Source organism: Aotus nancymaae, unplaced genomic scaffold, assembly GCF_030222135.1.
Source record: "Aotus nancymaae isolate 86718 unplaced genomic scaffold, 86718_ANA_hifiasm-v0.15.2.pri h1tg000053l, whole genome shotgun sequence".
NCBI classification, from domain to species: Eukaryota; Metazoa; Chordata; class Mammalia; order Primates; family Aotidae; genus Aotus; species Aotus nancymaae.
Genome location: NW_026988467.1, coordinates 13,430,552 through 13,451,458, shown reverse-complemented (window position 1 = coordinate 13,451,458; position 20,907 = coordinate 13,430,552). Strand labels below are relative to the sequence as shown.

Here is a 20,907-nt window from a genome sequence, read left to right as displayed (position 1 = left end):
CACACCTGTACCCACCTCTCCCCACACCTGTGCCCACCTCTCCCCACACCTGTGCCCACCTCTCCCCACACCTGTGCCCACCTCTCCTATACCTGTGCTCACCTTCTCCCATATCTGGGCCCACCTCTCCCACACGCCTGGGCCCACTCACCTCTCACTTCGCCCACCCCCTACAGACAAGCCCATGATGATCATCACTGAGTACATGGAGAATGGCGCCCTGGACAAGTTCCTTCGGGTAAGGATGTGGGTTGTAGGGGGCAGGGATGCCCGGCCATTGAGCCTGGGGTTGGCCTGATGGGTTCAGGGCCGGCTGGTAGCTGAGCACCTGTGCTCTGGCAGGAAAAGGATGGCGAGTTCAGCGTGCTGCAGCTGGTGGGTATGCTGCGGGGCATCGCAGCTGGCATGAAGTACCTGGCCAACATGAACTACGTGCACCGGGACCTGGCTGCCCGCAACATCCTCGTCAACAGCAACCTGGTCTGCAAGGTGTCGGACTTTGGCCTGTCCCGCGTGCTGGAGGACGACCCCGAGGCCACCTACACCACCAGTGTGAGTTGGGGATGGGGATCTCGAGGGAGAAGCAGCCTTCACCTTGCCCGGTGTCCTCTCGCCTGCACACCTGGGCATGGGCCTTAGGAGGTGGAACACCTGTAGGAGTCCAGGGAGGGGCCGGGGGACCTAGCTGCAGTGGCCCTGGGGCCAACCAGAGGGAACAGTGGTGACTGGGCCTGGGATCCCTGCAGGGCGGCAAGATCCCCATCCGCTGGACAGCCCCGGAGGCCATTTCCTACCGCAAGTTCACCTCGGCCAGTGATGTGTGGAGCTTCGGCATTGTCATGTGGGAGGTGATGACCTATGGCGAGCGGCCCTACTGGGAGCTGTCCAACCACGAGGTAGGTGCCCTTGCCTTCCCCAGGCCTGCCCGGACCTCAACTCAAGCCCTTTACTCGTCCCAAACTCCAGGGGCTGGGCAGAGGAGAGTTTACACGAAGGTTCTTATGTTTGTTCCGTAAATGTTTCCTGAGGATCTACTGCGTGCCAGGCCTTGGGCTGGGTTCCAGGAGCTGGTTCAGAGTGTGCAGAGATGCAACAAGGAGTAGGGTGTGCATGTGTGTCCGTGTCTCCGTGTGTCCATGTATATGTGTGTGTGTCTGTGTGCCTGCCGCCTCACTCAGCCTGGTGGCCTGGGAGGCTTCTCAGAAGAGGTCATGTCTCTGCCAAGACCAAGGGTACTGTAAGCAGCCAGATGAAGAGAAGGAGGGGAAGAGAGATGGGAGGGAGGCAGGGCTGAGGGCGCGCAGTGTGGCTGCTGCCTGGTGCCCTGAGAGGGAGCAGGGACAGAAGTGCCTTCTAGCTAGGAGCAGTGGCACACTCCTGTAATCCTAGCACTTTGGGAGGAGTATCACTTGAGCTCAGGGGTTCGAGACCAGCCTGGACAACATGACAAAAACCCCATCTCTACAAAAAATTTAAAAATTAGCCAAGCATGGCGGCACGTGCCTGTAGTGTCAGCTACTCAGGAGGCAGAAGTGGGAGGATCACTTGAGCCCAGGAGGCTGAGGCTGCAGTGAGGTGTGATAGCGCCACTGCACTCTAGCCTGGGTGACAGACCGAGACCCTGCCTCTCAAAAAAAAAAAAGTCCCAGCTGGGTGAGGTGGCTCATGCCTGTAATCCCAGCGCTTTGGGAGGCTGAGGTGGGCGGATCATGAGGTCAAGAGTTCGAGACCAGCCTGGCCAATATAGTGAAACCTTGTCTCTACTAAAAATACAAAAATTAGGCATGGCAGCACACGCCTGTAGTCCCAGCTACTTGGGAGGGTGAGGCAGAAGAATTGCTTGAAGCCTGGAGGTGGAGGTTGCAGTGAGCTGAGATTGCACCACTGAACTCCAGCCTGGGCAACAGAGCAAGACTCCCTCTCAAAAAAAACAGTCCCTCCAGGGAACTCAGGAGACAGCATCTTAGGCATTTGCCTTTGGGCAGCTCTGAAGGTTAGGTGTCAGCTCAAGAAAGGCCCTTCTCGTCTGTTCCTGGGATGTTCCTATTTCCCTTCCCTCCCCTGCCCGCTTCCATATGTTGGAGGCTGCGTGGGGTTTCAGTGGCTTCCTACCACAGCACCCCTGACCTTCATGTCCCCGCCAGGTGATGAAAGCCATCAATGAGGGCTTCCGGCTCCCCACGCCCATGGACTGCCCCTCCGCGATCTACCAGCTCATGATGCAGTGCTGGCAGCAGGAGCGTGCCCGCCGCCCTAAGTTCGCCGACATCGTCAGCATCCTGGACAAGCTCATCCGTGCCCCTGACTCCCTCAAGACCCTGGCTGACTTTGACCCCCGGTGAGTTCTGTGCCCTCTGCCCATGGTGACCCCAACTTCCCTTCTGCAGACTCCTGAGCCACTTCGGCAGAGTGGCCACCCAGAGGAAGTCAGAGCATGGTGGGGTCTCAGAGTGTATGTGTGGACTTGACTTACAGTGGACACGATGGCCCAGCAAATCCTAATAGAAGCAACCAGCTGACGTGTCCGTGCGCGGGGCATTGTGTGAGCACTCAGTATGTTTTCATACATTTAAACAACCTACGAGATGGGTCCTCTAATTATCCTTATTTTGTAGAAGAGGAAACTGAGACACAGGGCAATTGAATATCTTTTTTTTTTTTTTTTGAGAACAGAGTTTCACTCTTATTGCCCAGGCTGGAGTGCAATGGCATGATCTTGGCTCACCGCAACCTCCGCCTTCTGGGTTTAAGCGATTCTCCTGCCTCACCCTCCCGAGTAGCTGGGATTACAGATGTGTGCCACCATGCTCAGCTAATTTTGTATTTTTAGTAGAGATGAGGTTGATCAGGCTGATCTCCATGTTGATCAGGCTGGTCTCGTACTCCCGACCTCAGGTGATCCACCTGCCTCAGCTTCCCAAAGTGCTGGGATTACGGGCATGAGCTACCACGCCCGGTCTAAGAGGGACGGAATGTCTTACATGGCTGGAAGTGGTCAGGCTGGGATCGTGGCTGGGATCTTTGCTCGTAACATTTTATGATCTGGTAGTTAGTGGTGGTCCTGTTAGTGGAGTGGAGCAGTAGTTACAGACGCTGAGTACTCCCAGTGTGCCAGGAGATCTCACTGAACCCTACCTGACTGGGCTTCCCCGTTGCCCAGATAAGGAAACCGAGTGAGACACGGGGCAGCCGAGTCAATCATCCAGCTTAGGGAGCAGAAGGCTTGGGGTCCAGGGTGCCAGGTGCTGCAGCCCCTCACCTACAGTGCTCTCTGTGGCAGGGTGTCTATCCGGCTCCCCAGCACCAGCGGCTCGGAGGGGGTGCCCTTCCGCACGGTGTCCGAGTGGCTGGAGTCTATCAAGATGCAGCAGTACACGGAGCACTTCATGGCGGCTGGCTACACTGCCATCGAGAAGGTGGTGCAGATGACCAACGAGTGAGTCAGGCCCTTCCCATCCCACCCACCGCCACCCCCACTCCAGAGGCTGCTCCACCCTGCCCCCCACCCTCTTCCCTGCCCCTCAATTCTCCTCTCTTTGTTCTTTCTCTTCTGAGAAGAGGCTTCTTGGAAGGGAAGGGTCGAACCCTGTCAGCAGCTGACAGTTCTGAGTGCCCACTCTCAGCTCCCTTCTCTTCCTACATCCTTTACCAGAGTGGGGAAATAACAGTAAGTGTAATCATAACAGTAGCTACTGTTTACTGAGGACTGACTGTGTGCTGACTCTGCTTGAGCACTTTGAATGACAACCCAGTGGGTAGGTCCTGTTAACAGATGAGAAATGGGGAAGTGCAATGGCCTGCCCAGGGTCCCACAGCCGCTAGGGACAGATCAGGATTCCAGCCCCAGTCAGGCGGGTTCCCAGAGCACAGGGATCGGAGAAGTCCTTGGTAGAGAAACTGAGGCTGAGATGTTACCGGCTTGCCTGAGGTCACACAGCCAGTTTGGGGCCAAGATGCCCTGGCTGCTGCCCAGGAGAGAGAAACCCTGCCTACCGCTGGCACCTCTCTCCACTTGGTTGGCTCTCAGCCTGCAGTCCCACCTGGCAAGAAGTGCCGCTTACCTGCTGCTGGCCCTGGCTTTGGCCCTTTGACGAGCTTCCCCGTGGGAGCACTTCTCTCCTTCCCAGCTCCAGCACTGAGACTTTTCCCGGCATGGCCTTGGCACAGACACCTCCTCCTGTCCCACGAGGGAGAAGACACTATCCTCTTAGCCTTTTGTGCCTCTAAAAATAGTGCTGAGTTTCAACAATCCAGCTTGTGCATGGTCCAAGGTCATGGTGGGAACAGACCCAGAGGCTGGGAGGTTTTGGGAACTTTATGGAGGGGATGACCTGGGCCTCCCATGGTTCTGGGTCACAGAAGTTCTGGGATTTGAGCCTGTTCATGACCATTCTCTAGGGCCTTCGGAAGCTGCTCAGCTGGGCTTCCAACCTGCTGGCCAAGGCCATGGCCCCCCTCAGGGGACAGCCAATGATGGGAATCAGGCAGGGACAGAGCCGACCAGAGGGAGGCAGGGAGACATAGGGAGAGGAGATGGGTCACAGGATGCCTTTTGCTGCCAGCCAGCGCAGCAGGGCCACAGGCTTGGGCTCTGCACACATGCCTGAGTTTAGGTCCCACATCTGCCGCTTCCTAGTGGGTGATCAAATTTGATGGGATCACATGGGTGCAGTGCAGATGACAGGCCTGGTATACAGTAGGCGCTAAATCCTCAGTGCTCTCCTCTTTTCCTCCACTCCCTTGCTTTCCTCCCCTAGAGCTGTGCAAATGCCCCTTCCTTTTCTCCTTTTCTCTGGGAACATCCACCAGACCCTTTGCCCCTCCGGGGGCTCCCACCAAGGACAACACAGCCTCTCTTCTGGTGACCAGAGCTGAGGGCAAGGAGAAGTGTTTATAGGAAGCACATGTTCCTAGAAGCTTCCCGAAATAGCCCGGGGTGCCCCTCGCCAATGTCTTTCCCACGAGCGAGGACGGGCGGTCTTGGATGGATGGAGGCTGTGTGCGTGTGTGTGTGTGTGTGTGTGTGCGCGCTGCAGTGTGTGTCGTTGTGAAAGGCCTGGATAAAGACAGGAAGTCATTCGGCACCCCCCTGCGCCCCCCAACCCCGCTCCTCCCACCAGCCGCTGGTGCTCAGAGCTGGGGCCTGCATGACTCGGACCGCCACTGCCTCCTCCTTCCCCTCTGCCTCTTTCCAAATAAATGGGGATCTCAAAGGACTTTTTAAAACCTGAAGGCTGGGTCTACACACGCCATGGATCCCAATGGGAGGCTTGGAGCTGGTTGCGGGGGAATGCCTGCCTTTCTCAGTGAGGTCAGGATTTAGGCTTCAGTGTCCCACCTGCCCCACTTCTCGGCCTCCTGCCTCCTTGACTCCCTCCCAAGGGACCAGCTGCCTGTTCCCCTGGGGTCCCACAGCCACTTTCTCTTCTCCATTTTTGCTATTTTGGAGTCAGCTGGGTTTCTAGCTGGACTAGTGGTCCCAGATGTTTTGTGAGCAGCTGATGAAAGGGGTGGTTGTTGCACCCCAGAAAAAGACTCAGCCCAACCCCAGGCTTTGTCCAGAGCTGGGATTACAGCATCTGCATTCAGTATGGGGGTTGAGGGAATAGGCTGGTAGATCTTAGGGTCTCCAGTGCCCGTGGCATAGGCTTGGCCCTGAAGGAATGTTTGCTGAATGAATGAATAATCTGATGTGTGAGGCTCCAGGAGCCATTTCTCACTCCCATCTGCCTGCATCCAGGGCCAGAATACAGTAGGAGCTCACTGGGTAGATGGTCTTGGAGTTTTCTACACAGGGCCTCAGAAGCAAACTGTGCTCCCATCCTGTGAGATTAACCTCTGTCATTTGGAAGAGGGACCAGAGGTAGCCCAGAAACGGCCCAGGCTCTGCTGAAGCATTCATTTGCTCATTCATTCATGCAGCAGACACTCCCTGGGGACCTACTATGTGCCAGGCCTATCCTGGACCCTGGGCGGGGTGGGAGGGGGAACAGGGGCTGTGGGGGTGATGGGCCCAAGGTCTTAGCACTCGTCCTCCTGGACTTTACAACCCACTGGTTCTTAAACTGGATGTCAGGTTTCTGGAATTCAACCAAATGCAGACTCCCTGCCCCACCTGCAGAATTGCAAGTCAAGTGAGTCTGGGGTCGGGCTAGGGGTCCTGTCTCCTTCCCCGTGGTCTTAGCGCTTGTCCAGGGGCCACAATTTGAGACCTCCAGCTGGATAGGTTAGAAACGTCCCGTGGCTGTAGCATTGGAGGTTCTCCTGAGTGTCCCAAATGTCCTGACCTTCCTGCTGCCGTGGGAGCACCGGCCTCTGCTGGAAGTCCCGGAGTCCCCTCACTCACCTGGGTCTGCCCTTCCCTCTCTGCACCTGTCCCAGGGCTCCTGGAGCCTGTGGGAAAGTCACGTCTGCAGAACTGCAGCTAGGAGCTTGCACCATATAATTAGCTCCCTTTACAGCCAAAAGACGGCCCATAAAAACCTGGGTGTTTTCATGGGTTTGGGCTAGTGGGTGAGGACGGTAGAGGAGAAAACTCCCAAAGTGAGTAATAAATGCCCTCCTCAGAGGTTCGTGGGAGCATAAGTGATTTCATGAGGGGATGGAGAGGCATGGAAGGGGGAGGCGGGAGAGTGTGTGCCCTGTGGGGGTGGGAAAGGAGGGTTCCTGGCACCTCTGTCCATCTGGTACTGACGCTGCCTTCCCCCTCGGCCGCTGGTTTTGAGGTCTCTCGCCCTCCAGATGGACAGTAGCTCCCATTTTACACGGGAGGAAACTGAGGCTCTCCCAAGGAAAGACACCTTCCTCGACACTGGATCTGGTGACCCGCAAGCCCCACCCATGGAGATTCACAGAGTTTAGCCCTTCGAGTATTTCCTGAGTCCTTCCTTCATGACCAGCAGTGGGAACTTGGAAGGAATGAGAAAGAAATAAGGCAGTGGGTGGGAAGAGACCTTGGGCAGAGGGGCTTTGAGCGACATCCCTAGAGAGTTCCTGGGAAGGGGGCCTTAGCCGGGGTGCTGGGGACAGATTCAGGGTGAGAGGAGGGGAGGCATTTGTTCATAGCTGGTTTGATTCCCGGCTCTTCCACCTCCTAGCTGTGTGACCTTGGGCAAGTTGCTTCACCTCTCTCATCTCAGTTCTCTAATCTGCAAACGAGGATGAAAAGAGCACCTACCTCACAGATAATTCAGAAGATTTGATTTTTTTTTTTAAAGCATTGTAAAGAGTTGGGGCTTCTGTCGCTTTCCTAACTTTATTGATGGTGAGCCACCTTGGGAAGCTTCTAGGCTGTGGCTCCTTTTCCCAGGCCCACCTAACCAGAGCTCTCTTGCCCTGTAGGTCCCCAAGGCCCCCTCTCCGCCCTCTTCCTCTGCCCACCTCTACTCCCCTCCCCGGCTGCCCACCGAGTCCTGTCCCTGCCCAGAACGGCCCCCCTCCCCTGCTCCAGCCCCTAACTCTCCCTCTCTCCCTCCGGGCCCACAGCGACATCAAGAGGATCGGGGTGCGGCTGCCGGGCCACCAGAAGCGCATCGCCTACAGCCTGCTGGGACTCAAGGACCAGGTGAACACGGTGGGGATCCCCATCTGAGCCTCGACAGGGCCTCGAGTCCCCTCGGCCAAGAATACTTGAAGACACAGAGTGGCCTCCCTGCTGCGACGGGCCACCGAGGACCTTATTTATTTCTAGTTATTTCCTACTGGTATCCCCTGGAACTTCTGCTGGAGGGTCTTGAATGGCACCCTGGCAGGAACTGAGGAGACGCCCAGGGTTGCTGAGCCAGGCGAGGGACACGCAGCTGAGCACTTAGCAAGAAACTGGCATCCCTGGAGCAGGAGCCCCGCCGTGGCCTTCAGACAGACACGCGGGACCTTCCCAAACCGACCTCCCCTTCGCTTTCTCCCATATGAGGCCATCTCAGGAGACGGAGGGCTTGCCCCAGCGCCAAGTGAACAGGGTACCTCAAGCCCCATTTCCTCACGCTAAGAGGGCAGACTGTGAACTTGACTGGGCGAGACCCAAAGTGGTCCCTGTCCCTCTAGTGCCTTCTTCAGACCCCCGGGCCCCATCCTCATCCCTGACGGGTCAAACCCTTGATTCCTGGGCCTTCGCAAGTTGCTTGGTTGTGTTGAGGTTTTTAAATATATATTTTGTACTTTGTGGAGAGAATGTGTGTGTGTGTCAGGGGGCCCCGCCAGGGCTGGGGACAGAGGGTGGCCCGTGTCAGACATTCCTGAGCTGGGGACCCGGGGACCGGTGCTGCAGGAGCGTCCTGCCCATGCCCCGGTCGGCCCCATCTCTCACCCCTTTAGATAGCAGCTACTCTTCGGTCAGTGTTAATGATTTTTTGTTGGAAATTTTTTTCGAATCTTATTTATTATTTTTTTTATATTTATTGTTAGAAAATGACTTATTTCTGCTCTGAAATAAAGTTGCAGATGATTCAAACCGATCTTGGCTTTCAGTCTTGGGAAAAGCAGTGGGGTCCCAGAGCTTCCTGGGTGGGAGTTGAGGGGTTGAGGGTTCCCCTTAAACCCTGAGTATTTAAACAGAGATTCGTGCACAAGGCGGACACATCGCATAACCCTGGGAGCAGGGGTGGGTGGGAGGTGGGCAGGGGGCCAGGGAGCAGGTTCTGCTGAGCCCAGCCTCCATGCCAGCAGGCCCCAATCGCCTTTGATCTCCAGGCTTTTCAGAGGCTTCTGGAGGGCTGTGAGGTAGGAGAACAGCAAGAGCGGCCGTCAGCTTTCCTCCCACGGCTCCCCGGAGCTGTCGAAATAGATCCTTCAAGCATCCATGTAGGGCTCTGAGGTTTACACAAGCTTTTCACAGGTTTCGGCTTGTCGGAACCTCAACACTTAGTTATGAGTTTTGTAGGCGGCCCCATTTTACAGAAAAGGAAAACCAAGCTGGAGTCCAGCAACTGTGCCTGCTCAAGACCACACAGCAAGTTAGGGGCAGAGGCCAGAATTGAAAGCAAGGCCAGAAATCCCAGTGGGATACTTTTCTCATAGATGAGGAGATGGAGGTTCAGAGACAGGCAGTGACTAGCCCAAAGTCACACAGCAGTCTTAAGAAAAGCCAGAGTCCTGGCCAGGTGCAGTGGCTCACACCTGTAATCCCAGCACTTTGGAAGGCCGAGGTAGGTGGATCAACTGAGGTCAGGAGTTCGAGACCAGCCTGGCTAACATGGTGAAACCCAGTCTCCATTAAAAATAAAATAAAAAATTAGCTGGGCATGGTGGCAGACGCCTGCAATCTCAGCTACTGGGGAGGCTGAAGCAGGAGAATCATTTGAACTCTGGAGGCAGAGGTTGCAGTGAGCAGAGATCACGCCATTGCACTCCAGCCTGGGTGACAGAGTGAGACTGTGTCTCAAAAAAAAAAAAAAAGCCAGAGTCCTAGTCTTAATTTCTTTCTTCCTTTCTTTCTTCCTTCCTTCTTTTCTTTCTTTCTTTTCTTTTCTTTTTTTTTTTTTTTTGAGACAGAGTCTCGCTCTGTCACCCAGGCTGGAGTGCAATGGCGCGATCTTGGCTCACCACAACCTCCACCTCCCGGGTTCAAGCGATTCTCCTGCCTCAGCCTCCCTAGTAGCTGGGATTAAAGGCATGAGCCACCACGTCTGGCTAATTTTGTATTTTTAGTTGAGACGGGGTTTCTCCATGTTGGTCAGGCTGGTCTCAAACACCCGACCTCAGGTGATCCGCCCATCTCAGCCTCCCAAAGTGCTGGGATTACAGGCGTGAGCCACCGAGCCCGGCCAGAGACCTAATTTCAAACTTGAGCCTTCTCCACTAGACTGATTGCCTCCCTGCATGTCAGACGTCATTCATAGTGGGGGTTAGGAAGGTGTCAAACAAAGGTTACCAGGAACATAACCAGGGAACAGAGATGATCTAAGGCCCAGGAGGAAGACTTCCTGGAGGAGACGGGCCCAGAGCTGAGACCTCAGGAACTACTAGGAGTTAACCAGAGAAGCCAAGGGAGGGGTGACGCAGAGTGAGTGCGGGGGCGTGAAACCACACGGTTGTGCAAGGGAACCACAAGCAATTTGGTGTTATTAAGGCATGACGTGGGGTGCTGGAGAGGTCTCCAGGGCCTTGTAAGACAGGCCCAGAGTGGGGATTTCAAGTTGAGGGCAATAAGGAGGCACTGAAGGTTTTAAGCAGGGAGTGGTATGATTGTTGCCACTGGTAGAGGCAGGCCTGGAACCCAGGGTTCCTGACTCTCAGCCTGGAGCTCTGGGGAGATACAGGAGAGGTGCTGGCGAAGTTGAGAGGATGTTCTGCCTGCCCTAGGGTCTCAAGGCTGGCATGCTCTTCCCTGAACCCTGCTGCTGCAGGAGAGGTGCCGCCCTCTGGGTCCTGGCCCAGGGGGCATCCGTGAGACACCTGATCACCTGTGTCAGGTGTGGCTGGGGTTGGGTGAGCAATGGGAGTGCAGGGAGCACCTGCTGGGCCTTCTTCCCATTAGCACTGGGCTACCTGAGTGTGCTGGATATGGTGGCTGAGTCGGGCCTTCCTGGTGCCTGACCCAGGTGGCCACCAGAGCTCTGTGGTTGGGCTATGGCTACTGTCACTACCACCGACAAAGCTGTTGGCCCAGCAGGGAGTCAGCCTGCAACTTGCAAACCCACAGCAATCTGGGCTATGAGGACACATCAAGACCAGTCCCTTTCCCAAAGCAACTCAGCCATGGCCCTGCTGACGAGCAGGAATGAATGCAGGAAGTGGCTTAGCATGTGGGGAGGTGGCCTCATGTGCTCTCTTCCCTGGAGCCCTGGACATGTGAGAACACATATATCTGTGGGCCACGGACAGGTCCGATGCTCAAAGCCTGGTGAGCAGCTGTCTGCAGTCCCCAGTAGACCCTACAATTGGCAGGAGGGGAAACGTTATTTTTAAATCAAAGCAAATCCAGATCTGTCTCCTAGAGGGCCTAGATGCAGGGACACCGTGGTTCATGCCTGTAATCCCAGCACTTTGGGAGGCCAAGGAGGGTGGATCACCTGTGGTCAGGAGTTCAAGACCAGCCTGGCCAACATGGCGAAACCCTGTCTCTATTAAAAAAACTAAAAAATTAGCCGGGCATGGTGGCGGGTGCCTGTAATCCCAGCTACTCAGGAGGCTGAGGCAGGAGAATTGCTTGAACCCAGGAGATGGAGCCGAGATCGTGCCATTTCACTCCAGCCCGGGCAACAAGAACAAAACTCTGTCTCAAACAAACAAACAAACAAACAAACAAAAACAACCCAGCCCTCAGATCTTGGTTCCTAAAAACCATTTTCTAATAAAAGGGACCAGGACTCCCTAGAGAAATGGCTGATTCTGGGGCTGAGGCAGGGAAAACACAAGATGAGCTGGGAGCATCTTGGAGCATCAGAGAGTAAAGAAGTGCTCACAAATAAACAGGTGGGCTGTGCCAGGGAGACACGGGAGCCAGCCCCAAAGAACTCCCAAGGGACAAACTAGAACAAGCTGAGCAGCAAAACGATGCGGTATTAGATTAAATCCAAAGTCGAAAATAAATATCCATGAGTCCATACTGACATAAATAAATGATTAAAGACTGGGTGCAGTGGCTCATGCCTGTAATCCCAGCACTTTGGGAGGCCAAGGTAGGTGGATTGCTTGAGCTCAGGAGTTTGAGATCACCCTGGCCAAGATGGCGAAACCCTGTCTCTATCAAAAATACAAAAAATTGACCAGATGTGGTCACTCATGCCTGTAATCCCAGCACTTTGGGAGGCCGAGGCAGGTGGATCATGAGGTCAGGTGGATTACGAGGTCAGGAGTGCGAGACCAGCCTGGCCAAGATGGGGAAACCCTGTCTCTACTAAAAATACAAAAACTAGCCGGGCACGTTGGTGGGCGCCTGTAATCCCAGCTACTCGGGAGGCTGAGGTAGGAGAATCGCTTGAACCTGGAAGGCGGAGGTTGCAGTGAGCCGAGATCACGCCATTGCACTCCAGTCTGGGCAACAGAGCGAGACTCCATATCAAAAAAAAAAGAAAAGAAAAATGCAAAAAATTAGTCAGGCATGGTGGCACATGCCTATGGTCCCAGCTACTCAGGAGGCTGAGGCAGGAGGATCACCTGAGCCTGGGAGGTGGAGGTTGCAGTGAGCTGAGATTGTGCCACTGCAATTCAGCCTGGGTGACAGAGTGAGACCTCATCTCAAAAAACAGATAAATAAATAAATAAGTGGAGAGAGACGAGGCAAACCTTCCTTAAAGACGAATTTCAAAGGAATGGATTGTTTCACTCTAGTGGGTAAGGCTTACTTGCCCCCTGACTGGACTGTGGACTGGACACCCCTCCGAAGAAAGGCAGTAGGGAAGGGTTAAAAAAATAAGAGAGAAAACGAAAAGCAACTTTACAGTAGAGAAACCTGGCAGACACCACCATAACCAAGTGATCAAAGCTAATATCATCAGAGAAAAAAACAAACAAACCAACTCAGAGCAGAAGGAACGTAGCGTTTAAGATCAGGTATCAGCAAACACTTACACAAGCTTTTCTGGGCACCACCCAGTGTTCTAAGCACTTTGCCTGTGTTTACTTACTTAATTCTTCCAACAGTCCTTCAAGGCAGATGCTATTATTGTCCCATTTTACAGATTTGAACACTGAGGGGAGGGAGGTTACATAACTAGCCAGAACCACCCTCTCCCCTCTCTGCCATCCTGGACACTTCCCTAGATAAGGTCTGAGAAGCACCGGTTCTGGGGAAACTGAGGCACCATAACCTGTCCAAGGTCTCCAAATGAAACCATGCCCCACACCCCAGGCACCCAGATGGTTTGCTGCTCTATGCCAGGCTGAGCACAAGTCCACAAAGATGGATAAGGCCCCTGTCTTCCCTCATGGGGCTCTCAGTCTGGTGGGGGCAGCAATAGTAACAGAGTAGGACCCAGTCTAAGAAGGGGCAGAGCTGGGTGTTATAGGAGTCAGAGGTTGGTGGGCAGGGGAGGCACCTGACCCAGCCTAGAAAGTCCAGACAGGCTGCCTGGAGGAGGAACCATCCAAGCTGAGGTCAAGGTTAAGTAGGAGTCCACCAGGTGGGGGAAGAAGTGTCTCAGAAGAGCCTGGCCCTGACTCCAGACTTCTGTGGGTGGGGCTTGAGTCTTCCCTCCAACATCTGGGCTTCATTTGACCAAGACAAGCTTCCTACACCTCTTATGCCACCCTAACCCCAGGCTCTTGTGCCAGGAGCGGCCGTAGGACAGCAGCCCTGCCCTCATTCCCACCCCAAGCAGAACCTTCATCTCTAATTTTAGTCTTCTCAGCTGAGAAGTGGGCTCTGAGCTGCAGGGGCCTTGGTGAGCTTTTGATGCATCCAGCAAAGCCCTGAAGTGGGCACTGGGCAAGGAGGTGCCTGCTTTCTCTGTGCTCCCAGTCTGCATGGCAAGTTAAAACCGCGTCGCCAGACATCAGCCTTAGATTTCCTAATTAATTAGCAAATTTTAGAGGGACAGGCAAGCTCTCTGCTCGCCTCCCCATTCACACCCCTCAGCTCCAGCTGTAGCCCAGGGCCTGGGATGAGTCCTGGCACACCACAGATGCTGCTAGAACAGAGGGTGAATAAGTGGGTATGGGAAGTACTTGAGTCCTCAGCTTGGACCCTCTGTGCCTTCGCCCATGCTGTGCGTCTTGCCTGCATTGCCCCTCCCTGGAACTGTGTGTAGTACCCAGTAGGCCCTCAATAAACATTTGTTCAATAAACAGATGAACTGGGAGGACAAGGGCTGGGCTTTTGAGATCTGAGGGCCCTGTGGAGGCAGACATGGGTTTTGGGAGCATGGTTAAGTGCTGTGCAATGGTCCTACGCTCCCTCTGGCTGGCCGGGAGGGACCTCTAAAGCTGCTAAGGGGAAGCAGTGGAGCGTTTCTGAACGCCTACCATCGTAGGCGGTGGGTGTTCTTCTAGCATTGCCCATTCCTCTCGGAGTTGCTAATTAATTAGGAAATCTAAGGCTGGTGCCAGGTGACACGGTTTTAACTTGCCACAGTGCCAGTGACCGTGCCATGCCAATGACCGTGCCCAACTGAGACCCACGCAAGGGTCACAATGACCCTGGGAGGTCTATATTTATCCCATTCCGGGGACCCTGAGGCTCAGCGAGCTTACAGTCATCAAATTCCCACAGCTAGGAGGTGACAGAGCAGCATAGGAGACAAGGGTCAGATGATCCCACTGCCTTCTGCTGAGTGACATTTGGGGACTTTGGGGTTCTTTTTAGGAAATGGCAGGAAGATCCTTGGACTGGGGAAGACAGAGGTTCGGATGGGCGCCTCCTCCTGACTTGGCTGTGGAGTCCTGGGCATGTCCCTTGGTGTCACGGGGGCTCAGTTTGTCCATCTGTAGTGATGAAGGTTCCAGGAAGTCTGTCCTGGCTAAGACGAGGGGCCCCTGCCCCCACCACAGAGTTGCCCCTCCCCACTCCTGGCACCCTCTCCCCAGGCATCCCTGGGCAGCCCAGGTAGCCTGGCCAGCAGGCCCCACTCCAGCCCTCTGGGTCTGGCTTTCCAGTCCAAACCATCAGCGTTTCTGTCGGCAGAACCAGACCCAGTTTCTGGGAAGCTGCAGCCACATCCCACCCCTGCCCGGGGTGGGGCCCCTTTCTCCCGCTGGGCCGAGGCCCCATTTCAGCAGCCTCATCACATTCCCCACGGCCTCAGCCGCCTGATGGACCGACGGATGCAGTTTCCACACTGGGCTGGCAGAGCAGGCGGCTGCAGGATCAGGTCTCCTGCTGGGTGGAGGGGCCTTTCCCCCAGGACCAGGCCTCATGGGCCTGCCCAACCAATCTCAGTGCCTGGGCACAGGGCACACTTCCCCCAGACTCTGCACCCCGGCCCTGTACTCTAATGGGGTCCAGACTCCCGGACCTGCCCTCAGTTCACCATGAACCCTCGCCCACCCCCTCACACCTCCCTCCCTATTTCTGTTAGTGGAAACTATATCCACCTTTCCAGGCCAAGAGACCTTTGCAGGCTTGGTGCGGTGGCTCATGCCTGTAATTCCAGCACTTTGGGAGGCCGAGGAGGGCAGATCACCTGAGGTCAGTAGTTTAAGACCAGCCTGGCCAACATGGTGAAACTAAATCTCTACTAAAAACACAAAAGTTTTTTTGTATTTAGCTGGGTGTGGTGGCACACACCTGTCATTCTAGCTACTTGGGAGACTGAGGCAGGAGAATCACTTGAACCCAAGAGGTGGAGGTTGCAGTGAGCTGAGATCGCATCACTGCACTCCAACCTGAGCAACAGAGTGAGATTCGTCTCAAAAACAAAAACAAAAACAAAAAAAACAAAAGCCAAGCACAGTGGCTCATGCCAAATCCTGGCACTTTGGGAGCTCAAGGTGGGCAGATCACAAGGTCAAGAGATCGAGACCATCCTGGCCAACATGGTGAAACCCCGTCTCTACTAAAAATACAAAAATTAGCTGGGCATGGCGGCGCGCACCTGTAGTCCCAGCTGCTTGGGAGGCTGAGGCAGGAGAATCACTTTAACCTGAGAGGCGGAGGTTGCAGTGAGCTGAGACTGTGACAGAGCGAGACTCCATCCACCCAACAAAAAAAAAAAAAAAGAGAGATCTTGCAGAGCCCACTCTGCCGCCAGGCAGTGGGGACACATGAACCCTGCCTCCCGCAGGCTCCCATCGAGGCCAGCTGTGGATCACAGAGGGCTTGAATGGCACTCAGATGTGTCTGTCTCTCTCTGACTCTCCTCTGAGATTCTGTGTGAATGTGTGTGTGTGTGTGTGTATGAGTGTGTAATAAAATGCTAATAGCTAACAATTACTAAGCGCATTGCATGTGCTGGCACTGATCAAAGTGTTTCCCATGGATTAACTCACTTAATCCTCCCAACAACTCTGTGCCCTAGTGCTACTACTGCCCCAAGGGCTGGGGGCTGTATCCCCCATCTGTGCAGGGCAGTCCTGGCTTCAGCCTGTTCTCCTGGTATAATTGGTTGTAATAGCTCCCCTTTCACCCTCTGTCTTTAATTGGACAGTGATTGATCCAGTCACCCTACCATGAAGCACAGAGAAGTGAAGGGTTTGCCCAGAGCTCCAGAGCTAGCAATTGGCAGCGCCAGGATTCGAGCCCAGCCCCTCGCCACAGGGCCTTGCTCTAAGCTATCAACGGATTTCCCATCGAGTGAGCCTAGGTAGGTCTCCTTGTGCTTTTCTCTCCACCCTCCTTTTATTTTACAAGATTCTTTTCTTCCTTCCTTCTTTCTTTTTTTTGTTTTTTTTTGAGACAGAGTCTCGCTCTGTCGCCCAGGCTGGAGTGCAATGGCATGATCTTGGCTCACTGTAACCTCCACCTTTTGGATTCAAGCGATTCTCCCACCTCAGCCTCCTGAGTAACTGGGATTACAAGTGCCCGCCACCATGCCCAGCTAATTTTTTTGTATTTTTAGTAGAGACGGGGTTTCACCATGTTGGTCAGGCTGGTCTCAAACTCCTGACCTCATGATCTGCCCACCTTGGCCTCCCGAAGTGCTGGGGTTACAGGCACGAACCACCGCACCTGGCCTTTTTTTTTTTTTTTTTTTTAATTTTTTCCATTTTATCACATCTGACTCAGTCTCTACACAAGATTCCTGAGATTTGCTAGATGCCATTCACTGCCTGGAGCTCTTCCCCACATCCTCAGCATGATCTTACCAGCTTGTGTGTAAGAGCTTGGAAGAGGATGCCCCCATCACCCATCTTAAAGGTGCATCCAACCTCTACCACGTTTCATCTGTGCTGCTTTTGACTCTGCTGCTGTGGCCCCAGGTGGTGAGATACTTACCTATCACTGACCCTGCCTTCCACTCAGCGGCCAGCTCCATGAGGATGGGGACAGGCCTGCTTTTCTCTTAGATCCCCAGAGCTGACACCCAGTGGCTACCCCCACATATTCAATGAATGAATGCTGCTCTGTGCTGGGGACAGAGCAAGGGCAGGGGACGAGGAGCCCAGGCGGCACGGTCGCAGGACTCCTAGTCTGCGGGAGAGAATACTTGAAATATAAATGTTGTGATATGACAGGCGTGGGGGCTGCAGGACTCAGGAACTGAGCAACACGCTTATCCTGTGGAGTGTCAGGAAGCCTTCCTGGAGGAGGTGGTGTCTAAGCTGAGATTTGAAGGATGAGATGGTAGGGAAGAATGAACGGTGTTCCAAGGCTAGGGGAATAGCATTTGTTAGGCTCAGAAGCCGAAGGAAGGCCAGTGTGGCTGAAGCAGAGGGCAAGGGGCCAAGTGGCAGGGAGGGACAAGACTGGAGGGGTGGGCAGGGTCTGAGCCTTGTTGCCCTGCTGAGGATTTTATTTTTATCCAAAGGATGGGCAGCAGGAAGCCGATCAGTGCTCCTTCACTGACAGGTGGTGACGGCAAGCCAGGATAAGAGGCAAAGGATATCTCAACTTTTACTTTTTCCAAAACTGCACTGTCCCCTTGTAAAAAAAAAATGGTCTAAGTGTTGACTCACACCAAAGAAAAGTCAATTTATTTGCCTGCCCTTAGCGGGATTGCAGCCAATGCCGCCTGGCCCTGCCGGTGTGCTCTTCAGAACCTCGGCCCGCCCGGGCTGAGCCTCCGAAGATGCAGGTGTCCTGGCCCCGCCCCATGACCCCCTCCCCAGCCATCTGTCCCACCCCCAGTCTGGGAGGCTGGGAAGGTCCATTGTGGCGGCCTCTGACATCACAGCGGGGGGTGGCGTGATGTCACAGGGCCCCATTGTGGCTGCGCAGGAGGGTGTCCCCACCAGAGGCCCGGTCCCCACCCCCAGCCTCCAATCCTATTAAGCACAAGCTGGGGACAAAGGAAGGCGCTTTGTGTTTTGCCCATGTCTGAGGGAGGGGATGGCCAGAGGTTGTGCATTCCAGAGCCCCCCTCCTCCCTCCCCCACCAGCTGGGCCTCCAGGTCAGACTGGAGGCCCTGATGCTGCCCCCATGGCTGTCTCTACGCCCCAGACCTCCTGCCCCCCATCCCCCCGAAAGGGAGACCACAGAGGTAAAGGAGCTCCAGGGCAGAGGAGGCTGCAAGCGGAGCCTGTTGGGGAGGAGGGGAGCCCTGGGAGCCTCCCAGCAGGGAGCCATGGGCAGGAGAAGGAGGCCACAAGTCTGCTGGAAGCCAGGAAGACCCCAATCCCTGAAAGACAGGCCTGGGGGAAGCAACCACAGGGCACAGGTGGGGGACAGAAGCCTAAGAGAGAGACATGGACTTGTCACCCAGGGCACCAATGAGCACTTATTAAACACCTACTGAGAGCTATACTGGTCTGTGTTGGGGTCATTTAATCTCACAACCCTGGAAGCTTGTGGCTGGCACCAGCCCCAGGCTTAGCTGCTCTGTACAGGCACTCGGAGAGGGAAGCCTCGAATGGGGACAGGTTGGGGACGACTTGGCAGCCGCCTCCTTCTCTCAGGTGTCCCTGAGTCTCCAAGACTGGTGCTTTGGGGTCAGAGGACTGATTTGCAGCTCCTTCTCTGCCACTAACTTGCGTGCCCTCCCTTCGCTGAGCGTCTGTAAAATGAGCCTGACAGTACCTCCCTCATGGGGTATCGGGGAGACTGGAGGAGAGTGTGTGAGCTCCCAGAATGCTGCTCACCCCTCCCTCTGCTGCGGTGCGGGTATTTCCCTAGTCCTGACACCACCACTCCAATCTCTGCCTCTCCCTGGACTCCAGTCCCCAGGCAAGCTCCCTCCCAGGCTGGCATCAGCACCCTTTGATGGGCCTGTGTGGGCCCTAGGCTGGGAGGAGGGAGTGACTGACCAGGAATGCCAAGACCGAGGCAGGCCAAAGTTTCAGGAGAGGCCTCGGCACCCCCGCCTGCACCGTGTGAGCTTCTCCATCTTTGGCCGAGTGCCTGGGCACGCAAGAAGACCGGGGGCGGCTCAGTTTCAGGCAACAAAGCCCCCTTTCTCCCCAGCTGAAGGAATGCCTGGCACCCCTCCCGCCCCTGCGTTGATCCCTATCTGCTACCCGGACCCAGACCCCAGTGTTCACTTCATGGAGCCCAGGCTGGAGCCCGAGAGGCAGCCCTGGCCCTTTATGGGGTGGAAGCGACACCCCCTCCTCAGCAGTGTTCTCCCGGCCTTCACATGCCCACTACAGACATGCACACGCGCGGGCATGCAGCCCGGCCCCCCATCCCCCAAACTGCCCGGCCTTTGGGTTGGAGTCCCAATTTCCACCCATAATCAAAGCAGTCTAGGGCAAAGTTGTCCCCCGCTGGCTGGGAACTGAGAGGGGTCCATGGAGTGCCACATGGGCAGTGCCCACCTACACCTGGCCCTGATTTTTTTTTCTTGAAACAGAAACCCGCTTAGTCACCTTGGTTTATTGCAACCTCTACCTCCCAGGTTCAGGTGATTCTTCTGCCTCAGCCTCCGTGCCTGGCTAATTTTTGTATTTTCAGTAGAGATAGGGTTTCACCATGTTGGCTAAGCTGCTTTCAAACTCCTGGCCTCAAGCTATCCACCCGTCTCAGTCTCCCAAAGTGCTGGGATTACAGGTATGAGTCAGTGCACATGGCCTAGGCCAGATTTTTTTTTTTCTTAAATTTTTAAAAAATCTGAAATGAGGGCCGGGCATGGTGGCTCACGCCTGTAATCCAAGCACTTTGGAGGCCAAGGCGGGTGGATCACCTGAGGTTGCGAGTTCAAGACCAGCTTGACCAACATGGTGAACCCCGTCTTTAAAAATAAAAAAATAAAAATAAAAATAAAAAATAAAAAATCTGAAATGAAGGCTTTTTTCAGTCACCCAGAAGATACTTTTTTTTTTTTTTTGAGATGGAGTCTCGCTCTATTGCCCAGGCTGGAGTGCAGTGGTGTGATCTTGGCTCACTGCAACCTCCACCTCCCGGGTTCAAGCAATTCTCTTGCCCCAGCCTCCTCAGTAGCTGGGATTACAGGCGTGTGCCACTGCGCCCAGCTAATTTTTGTATTTTTAGTAGAGACGGAGTTTCACCATGTTGGCCAGGCTGGTCTGGAACTCCTGACCTCAACTGATCTGCCCACCTCGGCCTCCCAAAGTTCTGGGATTACAGGCCCGGCCTGTCCCTGATTTTTGGATCTGTATTGGCTTGAGAAGTCCCGGAGTGGGAGACCCTGACTGTTCAAGCTCCTCATTTTTACCAAGGAAGGTGTGGTGGCCCAGAGAGCAGGGGCTGCCCAAGGACACAGAGCCTGGCTGGGCGGGGACCAGATCGGGGAGGGCTGGTGAAGGCCACACAGGTGCTCTGGTTGGGCCGCGCCCTGAGCTCAGCCCAGGGCAGGAAGGAGAACTGCCCCCCCACTACAGTGATGGTGGCACACTTTGTATACATGAGAACACTGACACTCCAAGAAGAGAGGGCCGGGGTCACCCAGAGGAGCAGAGTGAGAATTAAAGCTCCGGCCCGTGGACAGCGAGCCCCGAAGTCTTCCCGCCGCCCCCCCGCCCCCTAGTACTTACAGACCCAGCACAGCCCCAGGCCTCCACTGGAGACTGCTCGTGCTCAGGCCTGGCTGCTGCCCTGGCCTTGACCCCTGGGTGGGGGAGCTGCCCCTCCTGCCACAGCCCTGCCGGACTCTGCCCAGACACCTCAGGAATGCAGGGGGAGGGGTCTCAGCAAAGAGGGAGCCTGGGGTCCGGGGTGGACGGAACAAAGAAGCCACGTGTCTGGGCTCTCTCTGCACTCCCAGCCAGACCACAGGTGGCAGAGGGAGGCCCCCAGGGGTGGCTCAGGCACGTGCCATCGTGTGCTGTGTGACCCTTGGGATGTAGCTGCCCATCTCTGGTTTCCTGGGATGATGCAAAGTGGAGCTCCAGAGCCTGGGCTCTAAGGCAGAGGAGGCTGCTGAAGCTCCGAGGATGGGGTTCTGGCAGGGGGAGGAAAGAAGTGGGGGCTCAGCCCT

General features: G+C 55.1%; 1 protein-coding gene across 2 annotated transcripts in view; it reads left to right on the top strand.

The window, feature by feature from the left end:
• Positions 1-8,453, top strand: part of EPHA2 (EPH receptor A2) — a 31,838-nt gene extending 23,385 nt beyond the window's left edge. Inside the window, exons 12-17 of one of the 2 annotated variants that reach the window (XM_012440146.3) lie at positions 177-238; positions 343-552; positions 747-896; positions 2,145-2,338; positions 3,281-3,436; positions 7,486-8,453. In XM_012440146.3, coding sequence (XP_012295569.2) covers positions 177-238; positions 343-552; positions 747-896; positions 2,145-2,338; positions 3,281-3,436; positions 7,486-7,591 — 878 coding nt within the window. In that variant the 3' untranslated portion in view covers positions 7,592-8,453. Of the gene's footprint in view, positions 1-176; positions 239-342; positions 553-746; positions 897-2,144; positions 2,543-3,280; positions 3,437-7,485 lie in introns of those variants that run through there. The other variant, XR_001105341.2, reaches the window with a different exon arrangement.
• Positions 8,454-20,907: the final 12,454 nt, after the last annotated feature.